Genomic DNA, 17,818 nt, shown 5'->3' with positions numbered 1-17,818 from the left:
GACTTTGGTATTCGTGAAATCGCCCCACCCCAACCACCCTCTTGTCTCATACCTGTCAACCCCTTATCAGTGCCTACCTTATAAGACCAACTAAGACCTTATTGGTCACCCCGTGCCCTTACAAATCTCAATGTTCATCCTACAAAGTCCCATCCCAAGGGAGAAACAAATAGCCATAATTGGCGGTATTGAAACGGCTGGACACCGTATGAACCTGAACTCAATTTTCCTGGACAAGAATTCGGGTGAACCATATGGGTTGACGGCTATGTTGTCTCCACCCCCCAAGCCCCACCACTCGCACGTCGTGAACGCCACTAAAACCCATGCACCAAGGTAAAAGGGTGGCGGCGGCAGCAGCGACTCCAGTTGCACGCCCGAGCAGAGCAATGCCTGCACGGTGCACTTTTGATGCGCTCGTTATTTCAAAAATACCGCGGCCACGTGGCGTCAAACAACCTTTAAACCCCTGAATCCAAACCGCTGCAGTTGAATCCCCCCCACCCCATGCCATGGGCAGTCATGGTGGTTTGTTTGACCACGCTCCACGAAGCTGGTCAGTCCGGGTTAAATCGCAAACAAGACATTTGGGGTATTAAACAAGCGATCGGAACTCGGTTCGCCAGGTGCATTGTGTGCAGTCTTCAACAGGTGAACAAAAAACCACTTCATAAACATGGCTTCTTAGTGCACTCATAGCAGGTAGCGTCTTAACCACAAAAAGCCATTTGGTCTCCAATACAAAAACCCGTGTAAAATGCTCAATTAGCAATTTTATTTGCATAAAATGCAGAAACAAAGGGAAAGGTGTCGTTTAATTTGAAATAACACAAAAATATGCCTCAAATACCTATATATAGCAGTTGACATTGCCAATATTTATATAATCATTCCCATTCACGTGTTGTCGTTTGGCATACGTCATAGCTCTTAATCTGCAGTTGCTAAATAACAGTAAAGCCAGCCACACTGCTCGTACTCCGATTACTGCGTGGAGTAGTGGACTGCGTGTCATTTAAGCAAGAAAACCACTACACTGGCACACAATGTACAAAAAAACTTTGCTTTTTATACTGCATATTAAGCGTTTAACAAGCATGCTTTGATAACAGCTCAGAAAATGAAGGCAAAAACATTTGGAATTGGCAGCACAACCTTTGTTAATACAGCACAATTTTTTTTTAGAATTACCTTTTGTCAAGAGCCACTATCACCCTTTAAGAATGGCTTCCTCATGAATAAACATTTATGTAAATGTATATTTTTTTAAAGGACCTTCATGCCATTAATACCCCAATATACCAAGTGTCACAATGAAATTTTTTCCTTTTCAAGTCAAGTGTTTTACAATCGAGTGAAATACATGAGATTTGGACTTTGCCCGATGCCTACTAGCAATTGACTTTAGCTGTAATGTTAGCATATGTAGGCAGAGAGAATGCATACACACCGCATCATATCAAGTTTATAGTAAGTTTGGAGCATGATCGAAAGGTTTAAACAAATGCATAATATGCGATAACTGCATGTCAATAAAGTCACTGAACTCGCAGATATTCAGGCGCTGTTCTTGTTAATATGTATTTGTGGTATGTTAAAGATAGAGTTTTATACAAGTTTATGATGGATATATACAACTTTTTTTTATAACCTTTGCCGACTGCTTGATGGTTCAGTGGTATACAGTACTGCGATTTGATTGAAGAACATGCAGACAAGGGTACATATATAACCATGGACGTGATTGAAGACAGTAACAAAGTGAATCTGATGACAAGAGGGCATGCGGTTCGAAATAAGTACACGTGTGCAAGACTTACACGGGCAGGGTAATCACACAGCAGCGCTGATGATATGCACAGCAGATGATCCTTGGATATCGGTGAATATGCGACATCTTCTTTAAGCTGACATTACTGCTGCACTTTTTTTTACAAATAAAATGTTGCACTTCCGGTGGTAACTGTCAAGTACAGACAGAAAATGTAAACCAAAATGATCTTCATTATTTATTTTTTCTCTCATTGAAAGACGGTAATGTAGGATGTGCTTGCCGTTGCATGATACTTTAAAACTGCTTGTGGGCATAAAGTGCTATGTTATGTTGTTTCTAATTTTAAACCGAATAAATCTGCATCTTAAATGTGGCTAATGCATAGCCTCCAAACGAAATGACGCAGTGCCTCGCACAGCCCATGATCATAAGCAAAGTTCCTTATTGTGATATTGTTAAAAACTAATAAGGATAATAACCATTACAATCAGAATTGGACAAATTACAAATAACCTTTTAGATTATAACCGATTATGGGAAAAACGAAAATTGCAAAAACGATCAAGATAATTCAGTAAAATGTGCAAAACAAAGTACAACACGTTTGTGAAAAATTAAGCATTACTTGAGAAAACAAAAACATGACTTTATGTATGAATATGTACTGCCAAACACATAAGAAACACATCCAAATGAAATGACTTTGCTCACAGTTTTACTTTGAAACCGAGATGAACTTTCACCACCATGTTTCCCAGGTCTCAAATAGTGAGGAAACTGAGACATGGATGTGCCAGAATGTGAAAGTTCGGTGTTTATGTCCAAATCATGCAAAAAAACCCAGAGAATTTGGTAAAACCTCCAAATCACACAGCCTGCACGTGGACACAAGGGGAAGTTGGGAGGTAGCGATGGGTTAATCAGGACATATGAAAGGGCTGGCCAGTGAAACATCATATCTCAGCTTGATGGGCATCCTGAGTTGTCGATTCGTAATGGTATGCGTACGGTCTTCTCTTCATCTTCTCTGGAGCCTTCCTCCATAACACCACCTCCTGTGAACAGCCCAATATACTCTGAGCAAAACGTACATATATCCATCAAAATAAAAATGAAGACGGTCACTGCATCGCGTGCTTTAAGATGCACTTCTACGGCCATCTGGAATCCTCTACCTTCCGATAAGATGAAGCCACTGGAGCTATGCATTTTTAAATCTAGATTGAAAATGAATTTCTTTAGAACTGCGTGTTGTGTTGAGTTTGTTGTCCTTCCCCTGCACCTCCGATGAGCACGGTTGGCTACATACGGTGTGAAAGAAATTAAACAAACATACAATTGGTGCGCAGAGCGAGGAAAAGCAACACTTATCTTCCCAATTACATGATCCCTTAAGTGTACTTTTATCTGCCCGTGTATTCTATTTAGCAAAACCCTAGTAAACCCTTTCCTTAGAATTCTCAGTAAATGTGTCTCTCTAGTTACTACACTCCTTATTTGTCATCTTATGTAATGGTATTACTATGGACTTTTTCCAATCATGTGGGAAATGCTCCCTCTATCCCATACAGCTTTGATTATACAGCTACTCCAGCATCTGTTAGCCACTTTCTTTCAACACTTCAGCAGGAATGTTGGGACACTCCTGCTGCCTTACCCAGTTTCAGCTGTTAAAAAAGGTTCAAAAGTTATTTAAGATTAGCTTGTGACCCCTTATATCCTCATGCCACACTTACAATATACTTTATTCACACACAGGTGGAGGGATTTAAAACATTTCAAAATTATAACCATGCTCATAAACCTCTAACCCTTATGATCCCCCCCGGGCGATGTCAATCTTTTGTAGGCCTACGAAATCCTATCCTGATTTGCAAACTCTCAGTTGACAAGCAACATGGCTAATAAACACACTACACGTGTGGGTGAAATTTAAACAATACACTACACGTGGGTGAAATTTGGTGACGGGAAAAAAAGCAGGCACACAGTCGGTTCGCTCTCGCCAGGCGTTCGCGTTTGCCCACGTCCTACACCTGCCACGCACCTGCTGCTTGAAGTATCGCCGGTCTTCCTCATCGATGAGCACCAGGTTGATGAAGTAACGCACAGAGAACTTCTTGTTGACGTCTCTCATGGTGGGGGAGAGATCGTAGCCGGCGAGGAAGAGTCGGATGGGGATGGACTCTCCTGTGCGAGCCACGGCAGTTCGGGTGGTTACAACCACGCAGGCATTCAGTAGCCCAATGTTTTTTTATAAAAGCATTTTACACAGCAAAGACTGTGGGGTTATGCTACGACATGAACATCAGAGGGCAGTGCAGCAAACTCTATGCTCTACTGTACTATGCTACCACATCTAAGCTTCCCTCCTTCACCAACCCACATTCACCAGCGTGATGAAACATTGTCGAATAACCAATCACAACTCGAAGTGTGGCAAATCCCTTCATCCCAGCTTTGGATTGACAAAAGGGCTCTGCGTGTACACATGTACATGCGCAGCACAGTGGTTATAATGTATTATGCTTGAGTGCTCATCCCTGTAGAGTTTTGAATAAGGTTTTATTTTGAAATTGTCATTATAGCCCATAAAATGCCAAGATATAATATAACCCGTTTTGATTTGCAGCTTTCGTGACTGCAGGAATTCATACTCTTTGGTTCTTTCGGTAAAGTCACGTAGGTAAAAAAGGAAAAGATATTTATTATTTACTTTTCTATCTACGTGGCTTTACCAAAAGAACCAAAGAGTATAACCTGTTTTATTGAAATATTTGGAAGCCATGAGGTGTATTGTATGGCTTCTTTATTTTATTGACGAGTTCAGACAGACACAAACCACTCACCCTTAACGGGGGCACCGTCCATAATCTCATACTTGGCTATGGTCTCGCTTTCTGTGGTCGTGCTTGGACCTGCAGGGACAACAAATAAACCCATTGGTATCAGATCTTTAGTCACCAATGCATGTCCAATAGTCACATGGACACTACAACTGACAACTGTGTTTCACCCGAGTAGTGAAGTGTCACTGGAATTGTAATGAAACTGTATATAATAATACTTCCATTTTATTCACAATAAAGGTTTGTTGGGGTTAGATCGCGTAAATATCAATGGCGTTAAACCTGCCACCACCCCAACAAGCCAAGTATGACGTTTCATTTATATATAGCATCATTCATGTGAATAACATCCCATAACATGAATGGGATCATGCGATATCAAGTTAATGAGTAATTTGTATTAACTGCATTTGATAGCATATGTGGATGCAGTTAACTAAATTAATGAAACATTCGATATTGTGATGAATGAGTGTTGTGTCCTAGGCTCTCAGCCACAACTGTCCCACTCACCGCCACCCGTGATCTCCTTCTTGATGAGCTGCAGTTCCATGTGCTGGATCTTGATCCTCACAAGCAGGAAGTAGATTTTACCCACAATCACATCCTTCAGGTGATACCTGCACAGCAATGCCAAAACCATAAACCATCACACTTGCATGCATATAACACTTTACACATGGTCATTACCTATCAAATATCATAATTTCCACATCAGCAATCAGCTCACTGAAAGGAAAATGTTAATGTTATTGATGACTAGAGCTGGCATATTCTTGCAGGAATCACGTTTGATTCATAGCATTCCATTCTGCATTATTCCAGCATAAATTGCAATTTTCATCGGGGCAACTCCTTACATACACGAGTCAGCATCTACTGATATGGTAGTTCCTATAGTCCAAGTAGTATTAGTCATGGATATTCCAGTATTCCAGTGAACCCGAGTATTAGTCCCTGTGGTCCCAGCGATCAAAGTGGTGCTGCCCCGTGGGTCATGGTGCCAGTTCTGGTGGTCCCGTTGGTAGTCCCATTTGTTCATGTAGTCTTAATGGTAGTCCCAGGTGTTCTGGTGGTACCAGTAGACCAAGTGGTAGTCTCGGAGGTCCCAGTGGCGGTGCGGGTGGTGAAATATTCCCAGTGGAAGTCCCCGGTGGTGTGGCTGGTATTTACTAGAATCGCCATTAAAACATAACCTGGGCACCAACAATACACTGCAATGGTGCTGCCACTGGACTTGGCCACAAATCTTTCCTAAATTCCAAGCTGAAATTGGCAGTTGTTTCAATGGTGATTCTGGTGAAATCACCCAACATTTATATTATCAGTAAAAATGTATAATTTCAACACCGGAGAACTAAAACATTTTTTTTGAAAACCAAGTCGATTCAAAACAATGTGTTTTCCTGTCACTGAAAAGGAAGAAAGATCTTCATGTTTTGGTGAACGTGCGTTGATTTAGGAAATGCCAAGGTGTACAACACATGGCTTAAATATATTTGTGATGAGTGGGGCTGTGTTGATGTTATTGTGGCAGCAGACAGTGTGGGTCTGAGTGAAGCCAATGGTTTCAATAAGTTCAGTCTTACCTCAAAGTATTACATTTTCTAGAGGGTTTTCAAAGGTTCAAAAAGAGCAGATTATCTCAATCAAGTGTACTGTTTTCAGTGCGAGGAATACTTCATTCCCTTGGAAGCCACTTCGTGCTCTGACAAGTCACCTGGGGTGCCACGGTGGCGAGATGTTAACGACCTCGCCTGGTATACAGGTCGTGGGTTTGATCCCCACCCTAATGCTTGTATATTTGGAGATTGCAGGCTCTTTCCATTGTCACGTGGTTTTTTTCTCTGGGTCCTCCTATTTTACCTCCACATTTAGAAACACGCATTTAGACTATTTCGCTGCTCCTATAATTTTCCAAGTGATAAGCCACTTCCGTTGAGCTATCATTTGTGGCCAGGTCGCTTCTGAAAAATAGTTACATAGCTCGGTTGGCCTTACCTGCTAAAATAAAATTAAAAAAATTGCTTTTAGTTTAACTGGCCACCTCCTGTTTCATACGATTTCAATGCAGGGTATTAACCGAAACCTGGACTCACTTGGACTTGTTGTACTCAAACTCGATGTGCAGGCAATCCTCGATGCCCACCTCCATCTTGATGGAGCTGTTGACGTCCGGGTATGTGGAGAGCTGGTGAACCACAAGCTCGTACTCCTTCACAATGTCCGTCAAACGGCGGGCGATTGTCACTTTCAAGTAATACCTACTCGCACAGCCAGACATTAGAAATAGACACGTGCGTGTGCAAATGCAATTTAAAAACATGTATTTGAGCAGTCATTTAGATCAAGATAGACTTGCACTAAATGGGAATGCACAACATAATGAGACTATGGTAATTGTAATAATCATATTCTTTGTTTACCCATAAAAGCATCACCGAGTAACAAAACACTTTTTCAGAAGGGGGTCTTGGATTGGGTTGCTTTGGTCAATTTCATTTCAACGAGTGGTTTGCATACGAAAGGAAGATAGAATAATCGGAGAAAACCCAGGTATGAGGGAATAACACTCAAACGTCCATATACCACACCTGTAAGAGAATTATCTAATTTAGATGTTTTTGTACATTTGTATGATCTTTTTCTGGGATATCACTTCTTCAAAAGTGGAATTCTTATAATGAAAAGAACTGCATATATACTACAGTATGCAAATGAGGCACATTCTCAAGCCCAGACTAATCTGCACACGCTAACGTACCCCGAGAGCACGTACTTCTTTGTTTACCATGTGTTGGCTTCTTAACACGGAGAACGACAAGACCAGCAATAAATGTACATTTTTTTCGTAAAAATATATTACCTAAATCGTCCTTTGAGATTGAATATCGCAAGGGTGTTAGGGGTGTCACTCGACACATTCATAGCAAGCACGTAATGACTATTTTATCTTCATACGTAACAGATATTGGACTGTGCTGATCACAAACAGAATTTGGGAATTTTAAAACAGCTGTGGTGATACTCCAGATATGCCAAAAAAGTTTGATCCCATATATAGTCACAGTAGTGTAGATCGTTTCGAACTTTCTTCTTGACTTGACTGCAGTCAATGCTATACCTCTATTGGTTTGCACCTCATTTTAAGAAAAACAATCAACGGCCAAGCTGAATGTAGTACAGCGATGGCCATTGTTAATGAAAGCCTGGGCGGGGGGGGGGTGCTCATAAAAAAAGCTCGTGGGTGAGTTAACTCACCGGAGGCGCACGTTGGTGCCGGTGTACGACTCGTAGGGCTTCTCCACCTGCATGAAGTCAAAGTCGTAGCTGCGGCTCTGCGTGAGCTCCCCGGGCAAAGCCAGCTCCTTCACCAAACTCACAAACTCGTGGGTGTTGCTCTTGTCATAGAATAGCTCTGAAACAACACGAGCGCCAGAGCCGTGCAGCAAGTGTGAATATCATCGTTTGCTTGCTCGATGGCTGCATGTACATGTTCGGCTATTTGTCAATCCACTGTTACAAATGAAGGCGCTCCTCCCCCCATGCTGTGCAGCTCATGGGGGTTATGTGACTATACATAACCATGCCGGTCAGCGAGGGTTGGTGAAGGCGCGGGAGAAGAGATGGGGAAGCATAGGAGTACGTTACGACGGATTGCGTTGCATTGCCCTCTACTGCATTTACACCATGACTAAATCAATCGAAATGCACCCCATTAAATCAGTCCCTTTACAGCCAAGCAAGGGGGAGCCTGGATAGTTCTTGGATGGAGCAACCGCCATGCATAACCGGTGTTACAGGCTGCGAAGCTATGGCTGGCTGTATACCGAATCGTTAATTGGGTGTGCAGCTGAAGCTGACCAATACCGTGTTTTTAATGAGACAAAAAAGTATTTGAGAACGGGAAAAATCCACGATAAAAAACAAACAACAGTTGAGTGAAGGTATGATGATATTAGAGGAAAGAGATATGGTAAGACAAGATTCTGTACTGAGACATCAGTAAGAGCTAAACAATAGCTGGTGGAGACAATAGTTACAGTGACGTATGAGACAGTCAGGCATGTGAAGAGGGGCGGATACAACAGAATTGGTTAAGGGTAAAGAGAGAGCAAATCGGCCGGAAACGAGCACACTGCACGTCATTATTTTTGGGGAACAGAGGTGCAGTGATTAGCACACTGCGCTGTGAACACGGTGAACCCAAGTTAAAATCGCAGCCATTGCTGACATAACTGGCGAGTGAGATCTGAACTGGTCCCTGGACCCCCCCACCTTCGCCAAACTCGCACTTACCAGAATTAAGTCTGGTCAAACAACCCCCGTGACTAACACGCCATCGAGAGGCGTTCATCACAACCGTGCTTGACACGGGGCTGTCAATGATTTAAAAAAATGTTTAAAGAGGAACATGAGAATGTCCGCTTGTACGTACAGTATTGACTAAGTTATATAGCTACAGTGCCCATCGGTTTGATTTAAGACTGCACATTTCGTATAGTTTGGTGCAATTAAAATTATGTAAGACATACCAATCTGTCCAATAAACTCTATCCTTATGCCATTGTGCTCCAGCCTCTTCCCTGACTGCTTCATGGTGATGTTCACCTGCAAACAAACCACAAGTTAAAACAAAAATGTTATTAATAGGAAGCAATAACTCTATACTATGTACTGTTAAAAAATTATATGGCTCGAAAAAACATGAATGCTTAATTTACTTAAACAATGTAAATGCGTAATTTACTTGATACATGTATTCCACTGCGATACACTTAAGGAAAGCAACAGAACTTACCTTTCCGGAGACGGACTCGCCATCAAAGTACAAAAAGTGTTTCTCCACCTTTCCATCCTCGGTCTTAATCTCAGCAGTCTTTCTGGTCTCCGCTCCATCCAACACAATGTCGATCTCGCAAGAAGGGCCCAGAAGTCCCGTGAGGAAACTCTGTCACAGCCGCAAGCAGAAGGATTTTCGAGATTAAATACGTAAGATAGGCATGCAGCACAGCACAATGCAATTATCTTCAATATAAACACATTCACAATGTACTATGGCCTGTGTGGAAACCCGACTCCATAACAGCCCCCATTATTTCAATGCACCCACTATATACATTGTTTATAACACTATTTGAATAGTTAAGTAGCCACTGCTATATAATAAACAAATCACGGCACACCAGCTGAAAATAATTATTTATTATGTACATAATTATTATTCATATTCTTTGGGTCTTTCGGCACATAATTTTTGATTGATAACAAAGTAATGTAGAACATTTTTAGCATTTTCACGTCTCATATATTTTAAAACTTATGACCAAATCTCCCCAAATGTGCCCGATCAAATCTCAGAAAATAAGTTTGGGCCTGGCTCGTGCATGGAGGGTCAACCACCATGTGTAAACAGGCTGTTATAGACTATGGGGCGATGCTGTTGGCAGCAGAGGGCCAGAAAATCTATTGTTGTACTGTGCTTCTATGACACCACACCTATGCTCCATGCCTTCACAAACCTGCACTGACTTGCGTGATGAAGTATAATCAACTAACCTCCACAAAACCTCATGGCATAGGGAGGCCCTCATTTGGCAAAAGACTGACAAAAGGGCTATACACATCAAGCTTGTGATAGCCAAATTTAAGAAAGTCATCACCGCCTTGTAAATCAGTAGCAGATCATAAAAAATGTTTACAAATCGTTTGGTGATAGTGCATTGGCATTAGTGCACAAGCACAAATAACAAAAACTTACATTCATCAATAACACCACTTAAAAAATACGACCAGTTATACAAGTGCCAATTTCGGCAATGACCCTTATATTCATAGCACGTCACCTATTACATCATTGTCTTGAAGGCAGTCTTCTTGACGAATTGTGTCGATTCAAATACGTACACATTTTACATTCAAAGTACCATTAAATAGTTAATTGTTACTGCTGTATCACCGCAGCAAATATGTTAGATAATCCTGTCATAAGGCTACACAAATCTGGCACATGCAAATGTAACACATCACGTGCAAAATTACTCAACTCATGACATTGCCAAGTTAGTGTAAACACCACCAACGAATAGTTACAATAGAAAACATTCCAGCCAACAAGTTTCCACCGTCCAGAGAAGCTCCACCTTACTAAAGTAAAAGGTTGCATTTTCATGTTAAGGCACACACTTTTCAGCTGGGGTTAAGGTTTTGCTGTGATAATGATGGTGCGCAAACCACGAGCCTGCACAACTTACAGCCGTAGCCTTAAGCGTGTCCATCGGCAGCCAGATTGCCTTCTCCGCGGGATGAGTAGCTACTGTGACTGTACGAGACCCAGCAGCGTGACATTTTCAGCTTAGATTTGTGCCATGGCGACTGATAGTGCTTGTTTCATAACGGCAATTACAAGAAGAGAGGCTCTTATGCACATATCACACGTAAAACATGTGACATGTCATAGTCAGCAGTAACTACCAACAAAGGGCACTCTGTTATCGTGTTGTGTGTGACTGTCCTTCTGTAGGCACTACACATTTTCAATGTTTTATAACAGCAAACACGTATTAAAATGTAACACTTCTAACACTAAAAAACAGGTGACCTCTGTTAAGCACTTAAAATAGGTGGCATATATTGGCCGATATTAAGCTTTGAGGACTGTGTGCACTTTCGTGTCTTTCTAAAAAATAAAATATGTAATACTAATTTGAGTGCGTAGACTTGTAATGTTGGGGTCATTTTGTTTCAATAAACCAAGTGATTTATTCAAAAGTAGTTGATAGGTATTGTTGCAGCTACCGCAGATAAAACACATTTCCATGTTGACTTCCACACATGGCAGATGTTCTTCATTACAAATGCTCATATTTGGATGCTTTTCAGGATTTTAAAAAATCCATTTTAGATGCTTTACTGGACTTGTAAATTCATTCCAAGTGAATACATTGTCAAATGTAGCACTTATTTTACAATTGCTTATTTAAATGCAGACGTTGCTATATACATCGCAAGTGTATTACAATAATATGCCTGCAACGTATGTAATAAAGACTTTTAATGTGCGCACTTAGTCTGGCAAGTTGAGATTATAACGTTTAACATCTCTCACATTACACTTTTTTTTCCAAACAAGGCGATTAACACTGTCAGTGTTTATTAAATTACTGTGCAATTACCAGAAACCAGTCGGTAATGGTTGCTTTTACATATGTAATGTGAAAAAAGTAGGTGATGTGTGTGTGTGTTTCAGTCCTTCAATAAACCAGATTGCATCCTATTAAAATGCTTTAGCAAGACCCTGGAATAGAATAGGGCACACTTATGCAAACATCCATACGATATCGGACATTTTAAAAAGCCATCACATTACAAACACATCCCTGATGATAAAATAAACAATCATATCACTGTACTTGGTTTTCACTTTTAAAATGCATCCCTAAAACACACACACACACACAATTACCTTGTAGATACAATACTTAAAAGAATATCGAGGCATGTGTTCCGGGTTGTCGAATATACATTGTTTAAGCTTTATTAACAAAGGAACTCGACAATCGCAAAGCTAGTGGGACCTCATTAATGTACGCGTTATCAAAAGGTATTTTAGGCGTGATTGCACCGGCGTTCCATAATGACGAGCTTTGGTCGTAACTTTACACAATTTGCCCTTTCTCATGACCGATTCTTTTAAAACGGCGATGCGAGACCCTGGGACGACAGCCTAGGCAGCACGTACTTACAACATGAGCCCTCGTTTGTTGTCTCTTTAACTAGGACGAAATTGCATTGCGACGCCGAGCAATTACTCAGGCGATAAACTGAGTGTAAATCAATTACATTTCCGTATAAACATTAATGCCCCGATGAGCGAATTAAGCGGGGAGGTGGTGTAACTCTTTAAGACACTTTACCATTAAAAAACCCGTCCCAGCACACACACAAATGCACTACACCCACGACCTCGAAAGTCAAAGCGGATCCCCGGCAGGACTAGGCCGAAGCCTCGGCATCGCCTAGTCGCCCAAGCCGACAAGCTCGCGCTCAGGCCCGCTGGGCGAGGCGGCGAGAAGCGGTCTCGCTCGGATCGGCGGTGATCGACGGGAAGAAATGCAATTTTAAAAAAAACCTCCCCAAAAAACACGTAATCCGCTGTGCAACACCAACACCGAACTCACCATGCTGATCCGCGGTCCCCGCGAAGGAGCGTTAAAAGTTGCGTGTTTATTTTACGTTTTAGTTTATTCAATAAGCGTCCACCCAGCCCCGCGTCAGCACTGCAAGGGGATCTCGTGACCCGCACCACGTGACGTGCCGCCGCTTTGTCGGCAAGCTGACAAGAGTTGCTGTTTCTAAATCGTCTCAGCGGCTGACGGGGCAATGGTATCAGCTGATGGTGGGCATTGATATCAGCTGATGATGGGCAATGATATCAGCTGATGGTGGGCAATGATATCAGCTGATGATGGGCATTGATATCAGCTGATGATGGGCAATGGTATCAGCTGATGGTGGGCATTGATATCAGCTGATGATGGGCATTGATATCAGCTGATGATGGGCAATGGTATCAGCTGATGATGGGCAATGATATCAGCTGCTGCTGATGGGCAATGGTATCAGCTGATGGTGGGCAATGGTATCAGCTGATGGTGGGCATTGATATCAGCTGCTGCTGATGGGCAATGATATCAGCTGCTGCTGATGGGCAATGATATCAGCTGATGATGGGCAATTATATCAGCTGCTGATGGGCAATGATATCAGCTGATGATGGGCAATAATATCAGCTGCTGATAGGCAATGATATCAGCTGATGATGGGCAATTATATCAGCTGCTGATGGGCAATAATATCAGCTGATGATGGGCATTGATATCAGCTGCTGATGGGCAATGATATCAGTTGATGATGGGCAATGATATCAGCTGCTGATGGGCAATGATATCAGCTGATGATGGGCATTGATATCAGCTGCTGATGGGCAATAATATCAGCTGCTGATGGGCAATGATATCAGCTGCTGATGGGCAATGATATCAGCTGCTGATAATGGGCAATGATATCAGCTGCTGGTCGGCAATGATATCAGCTGCTGCTGATGGCAATGATATCAGCTGCTGATGGGCATTGGTATCAGCTGCAGTGGAATTGGCACAAGCAAACTAAGAAAAATCCCAGCACCCCAAATAGCCCAAGGGGTCCTAGGCTCGTGAAGAATGAGTGAACCAAATATCTAGAATTTAAATCCTAATAAACAGAAAACTCGAATTACTGCTATCTATCCAATCCTTACCTTGTTTGTATGTCTGATTGTTTTCTAAATATATCTTGTTTCCGGGTAACGAAGGCGAGGGTTGGTGGTGGAGCACAGAAATGTTAAATGTTAAATGTCCCTAAGATGCCAAACCGTGGACGCGCCAGAAGATGGCAGTACAGCAAGTGGACTAATCGCTATTTCTTTTAATCAGTACGGGGATTGTGTTGCCCCCGCTCGTGTACACGGAGCTTCTCCCGGTGCTCTGGTTTACTCCCACCGGTATAAACTCTCATGGAATCCAAAACTAATAACTACGACAGTACTGCGTCTACATCTCTCTCATTTGACTACATTTCTGTCTGCAGAATTTTGTATCTCCGATACGGTATCCCATCTCACTGTAGCCTACATTTTATCTGCATTTGTCTAATGTCGCTACACCTCCATCTCTTGTCTGCATCTCTTCTGTCATCTTACAAGGAGGTTAGAAATCGAAAGAGGGATTCCCAAAAACGTTGTCTGCTCATGGCCACCAAATTGTTCAGCACCACCATTGATCTGCTGCTATCCTGTGAGCTTTTACTTTCAACTCTAGCTGAACTAAACATTGTAGCAGCTTAACGAGAATTTGGAAGTGTTGGCTGACGAGAGAGAATGGTAGCTGGGTTTTATATGGAACCCGTTGTCTCACTGTTGCATGTCAGTTCATCAGTCACATGTGGTCATATTTATTTTATGGTGACCTCAGACAAGACGAGCATATAGTATAGCTCTACAGGAACTCATCTTCTTGGTTCTTTCGGTAAAGTCACGTAGAAGGGAAGTAATAAAATAATAAAAATAAAACTTTACCGAAAGAATCAAGAAGTTGAATCCCTGCAGTCACGAAAGCTTTAAATCGAAACTCTACAGGAACTGTTGATAAAAAAATTATAATGCACGAGGCTGAGCGGTTTTTTGTTTGGGCACATTTCTGTGTGTTGTTTGAAACACATAGTTGTTCTAGACTACACTAGTTTTCTATCACGGGTGTTCACGTTATTTACAAGCAATGCGGTATCCGAAGAAATCGTTATCATAAATAAGTCAGCAGATACAATCGTAGCATACATCAGCTGGGACTAACACAACGGACTCAACTTGAACTTCCACACCGAGAGCTCGAACATTCAAGCTTTGTTTTCGGTGGGTTCTTGTGGCATTTAGGTACTTACCATACCGACACACACACCGACAGAGTCTTGAGTGGCTCGAGGTCAATTTCACATCTTAGATATTCATTGCAGCGACGGGAATGTGTACGTCATTTAAACAACATAATTCATATATACTATATATAGATGATCTTTATACGTATAGTGTTACAGTACAAATTATACATTTTTTTAACTGCCCTATCATTCAAATACGTTACCCTAAGAAGTGTATTGTAATGCACTGCTTCCCAGTCCTCTTCATCCCACAGCGTGTATTCGGGGTGTCTCGATCTTCCTGGCACACCGAACCAAAGAAAATCGGTCCCACTAATTACCACAACATTCCTTCCTTTCATGTAATTCCGAAAATACTGCCACACTGGTTGAGAAGCACTTTTGTCGTGTGCTAATTTTAAATGTAGATATTTCGACATTCAAAACAAACATCAACTAACTGATGACGATTGCTTGTGTTGCGATCGAAACGTCGTAGTTTTTTTGTATTTTTTTGTTATTTTCTTTGAACCCATCCACGTGACTTTACCGAAAGACCCAAATAATATAATATAACTATCAGCCCATTGTCAATCCACTGATAGATGAAGGCCTCCCAACGCCGTCGGTCATTGTTTGGCCGTAACGTCACCAATCTGATAAAAAAATAAACATAATAAAATAATTCTCACGACGTTTCGGCCACAACGCAAGCAGCCGTCCTCAGGTGAAGAACAGGTCTGTCGGAAAGACATTCAGACGCTGTCTTACCGACAGCCCTGTTCTTCATCTGAGGACGGCTGCTTGCGTTGTGGCCGAAACGTCGTGAGAATTATTTTATAATGTTTTATTTTTATTATTTAATTATTTCCCTTCTACGTGACTTTACTGAAAGAACCAAGAAGATGAATCCCTGCAGTCACGAAAGCTTTAAATCGAAATCTATCCACGTGACTTTACCGAAAGACCCAAATAATCTATATATATAAAATCGCAAATCTGTCTGTCTGTCTGTGTGTGTGTCTGTGTGTCGCCGGACCATACGCAGTTTCATTGGACGGCGGTTGCCCCTGGCAACGGGTAGCGACGCATTCGCTGCGGGGTGGACGCCATTTTTAATTCCCATTAAAAATATGCGCACGCATTAACACGCGACTCTGAGGTAAATTCATCAAAGTTTCACGTCCTCTTCACTCCCCTCCCACCCCAATGTGTGCAATTACTATTATAGGGTCGGTAGATAATAAAATTATAGCGATTACACAGTATTATTGTAGCGCGGGGGGGGGAGAACGCCACCCGTACCCAGCCTCAGCCGGGTGGGCAATTTAGGCGAGGCCGGAGGCTCTGCACGGTACTAGGCCTCGACACCCACCACGCGACTCTGAGGTAAATTCATCAAAGTTTCACGTCCTCTTCACTCCCCCCCCACCACAATGTGTGCAATTACTATTATAGGGTCGGTAGATAATAAAATTATAGCGATTACACAGTATTATTGTAGCGCGGGGGGGGGGGGGGTAACGGCTCCGGTACCCAGCCTCAGCCGGGTGGCCAATCTAGGCGAGGCCGGAGGCTCTGCACGGTACTAGGCCTCGACACCCCACCACACTATAGGCCGTACATATTACTGCACAGCGGCCCAGGAGATCGTGGCTGGGGGGGGGGGGGGCAGGGGTAGCAGCCCATCTGTGTATATATGTAAGGTTATTAAGAAATATATTTTTCACCCGGGCAACGCTGGGTACTTATGCTAGTATGATATAACTATCAGCCCATTGTCAATCCACTGAGAGATGAAGGCCTCACCAACGCCGTCGGTCAGTGTTTGGCCGTAACCTCACCAATCTGGTTCGTGCCAGATGGCCCAGGGCCAGTTCTGACATCATTCGCCAACAATGTTAGCAGTGGCCGACAAGAAAACTCACGTCCCTGGGTTCATCGTTACCCGACACATCACAGTGATGTCCAATTTACCCTCCAATGTGTTTTACCTGCTTTTTGTTATGTGTGCTTGTGCACCACTGCCAATGCAGCAGCAGCATCATCACGAAGTTATATGTCTTCTTGGTTCTTTCGGTAAAGTCACGTAGAAGGGAAATAATAAAATAAAAAAAATAAAAAATGATAAAATTATTCTCACGACGTTTCGGCCACAACGCAAGCAGCCGTCCTCAGGTGAAGAACAGGTCTGTCGGAAAGACAGCGTCTGAATGAACACCACCAGGCTTGGCAGCGTATATTTAAGCTGGGTTGGAGGGGGAAGAGCGCCTCGACAGCTTAAATATACGCTGCCAAGCCTGGTGGTGTTCATTCAGACGCTGTCTTTCCGACAGATGTGTTCTTCACCTGAGGACGACGGCTGCTTGCGTTGTGGCCGAAACGTCGTGAGAATAATTATGTTTTATTATTTTATTATTATTTTATTTCCATTCTACGTGACTTTACCGAAAGAACCAAGAAGATGAATCCCTGCAGTCACGAAAGCTTTAAATCGAAGTTATATGTTTCAAGGAAACACCCCGTGATGTTCATCCACCCCCACCTCTCTCTCTCTCTCGCCGAAAAAGACATGCCTCGGCATGCTCACTGCCCCGTCAAACAATGCAGAATAGAGTAATAATACAGCTGACTATCGCCAGGTCATCTGGTCAACAACCTGTTGTGTAAGTACGCTCCAGTAATTCAATGTTTAACTTGTAATTCCGTGGTAAAAACGGGGCTTTGCCCTCGGATAATATTT

General features: G+C 42.4%; 1 protein-coding gene across 1 annotated transcript; it reads right to left on the bottom strand.

Moving 5' to 3' along the window:
• Positions 1-753: 753 nt before the first annotated feature.
• VPS26A (VPS26 retromer complex component A) lies at positions 754-12,967 on the bottom strand. The gene is made up of 9 exons (XM_078597463.1): positions 12,804-12,967; positions 9,425-9,574; positions 9,159-9,234; positions 7,885-8,041; positions 6,723-6,887; positions 5,137-5,243; positions 4,624-4,692; positions 3,822-3,964; positions 754-2,829 (listed from the first exon to the last, which is right to left on the bottom strand). The coding sequence occupies exons 1-9, from the start codon at positions 12,804-12,806 to the stop codon at positions 2,728-2,730; spliced, it is 972 nt and encodes a 323-aa protein (XP_078453589.1). The 5' UTR covers positions 12,807-12,967; the 3' UTR covers positions 754-2,727.
• Between the last annotated feature and the right edge of the window lie 4,851 nt (positions 12,968-17,818).

Source organism: Lampetra planeri, chromosome 9 (genome assembly GCF_965212315.1).
Source record: "Lampetra planeri chromosome 9, kcLamPlan1.2.h2, whole genome shotgun sequence".
In the NCBI taxonomy this organism is placed as follows: Eukaryota; Metazoa; Chordata; class Hyperoartia; order Petromyzontiformes; family Petromyzontidae; genus Lampetra; species Lampetra planeri.
This window is presented reverse-complemented; position numbering and strand designations above follow the sequence as displayed.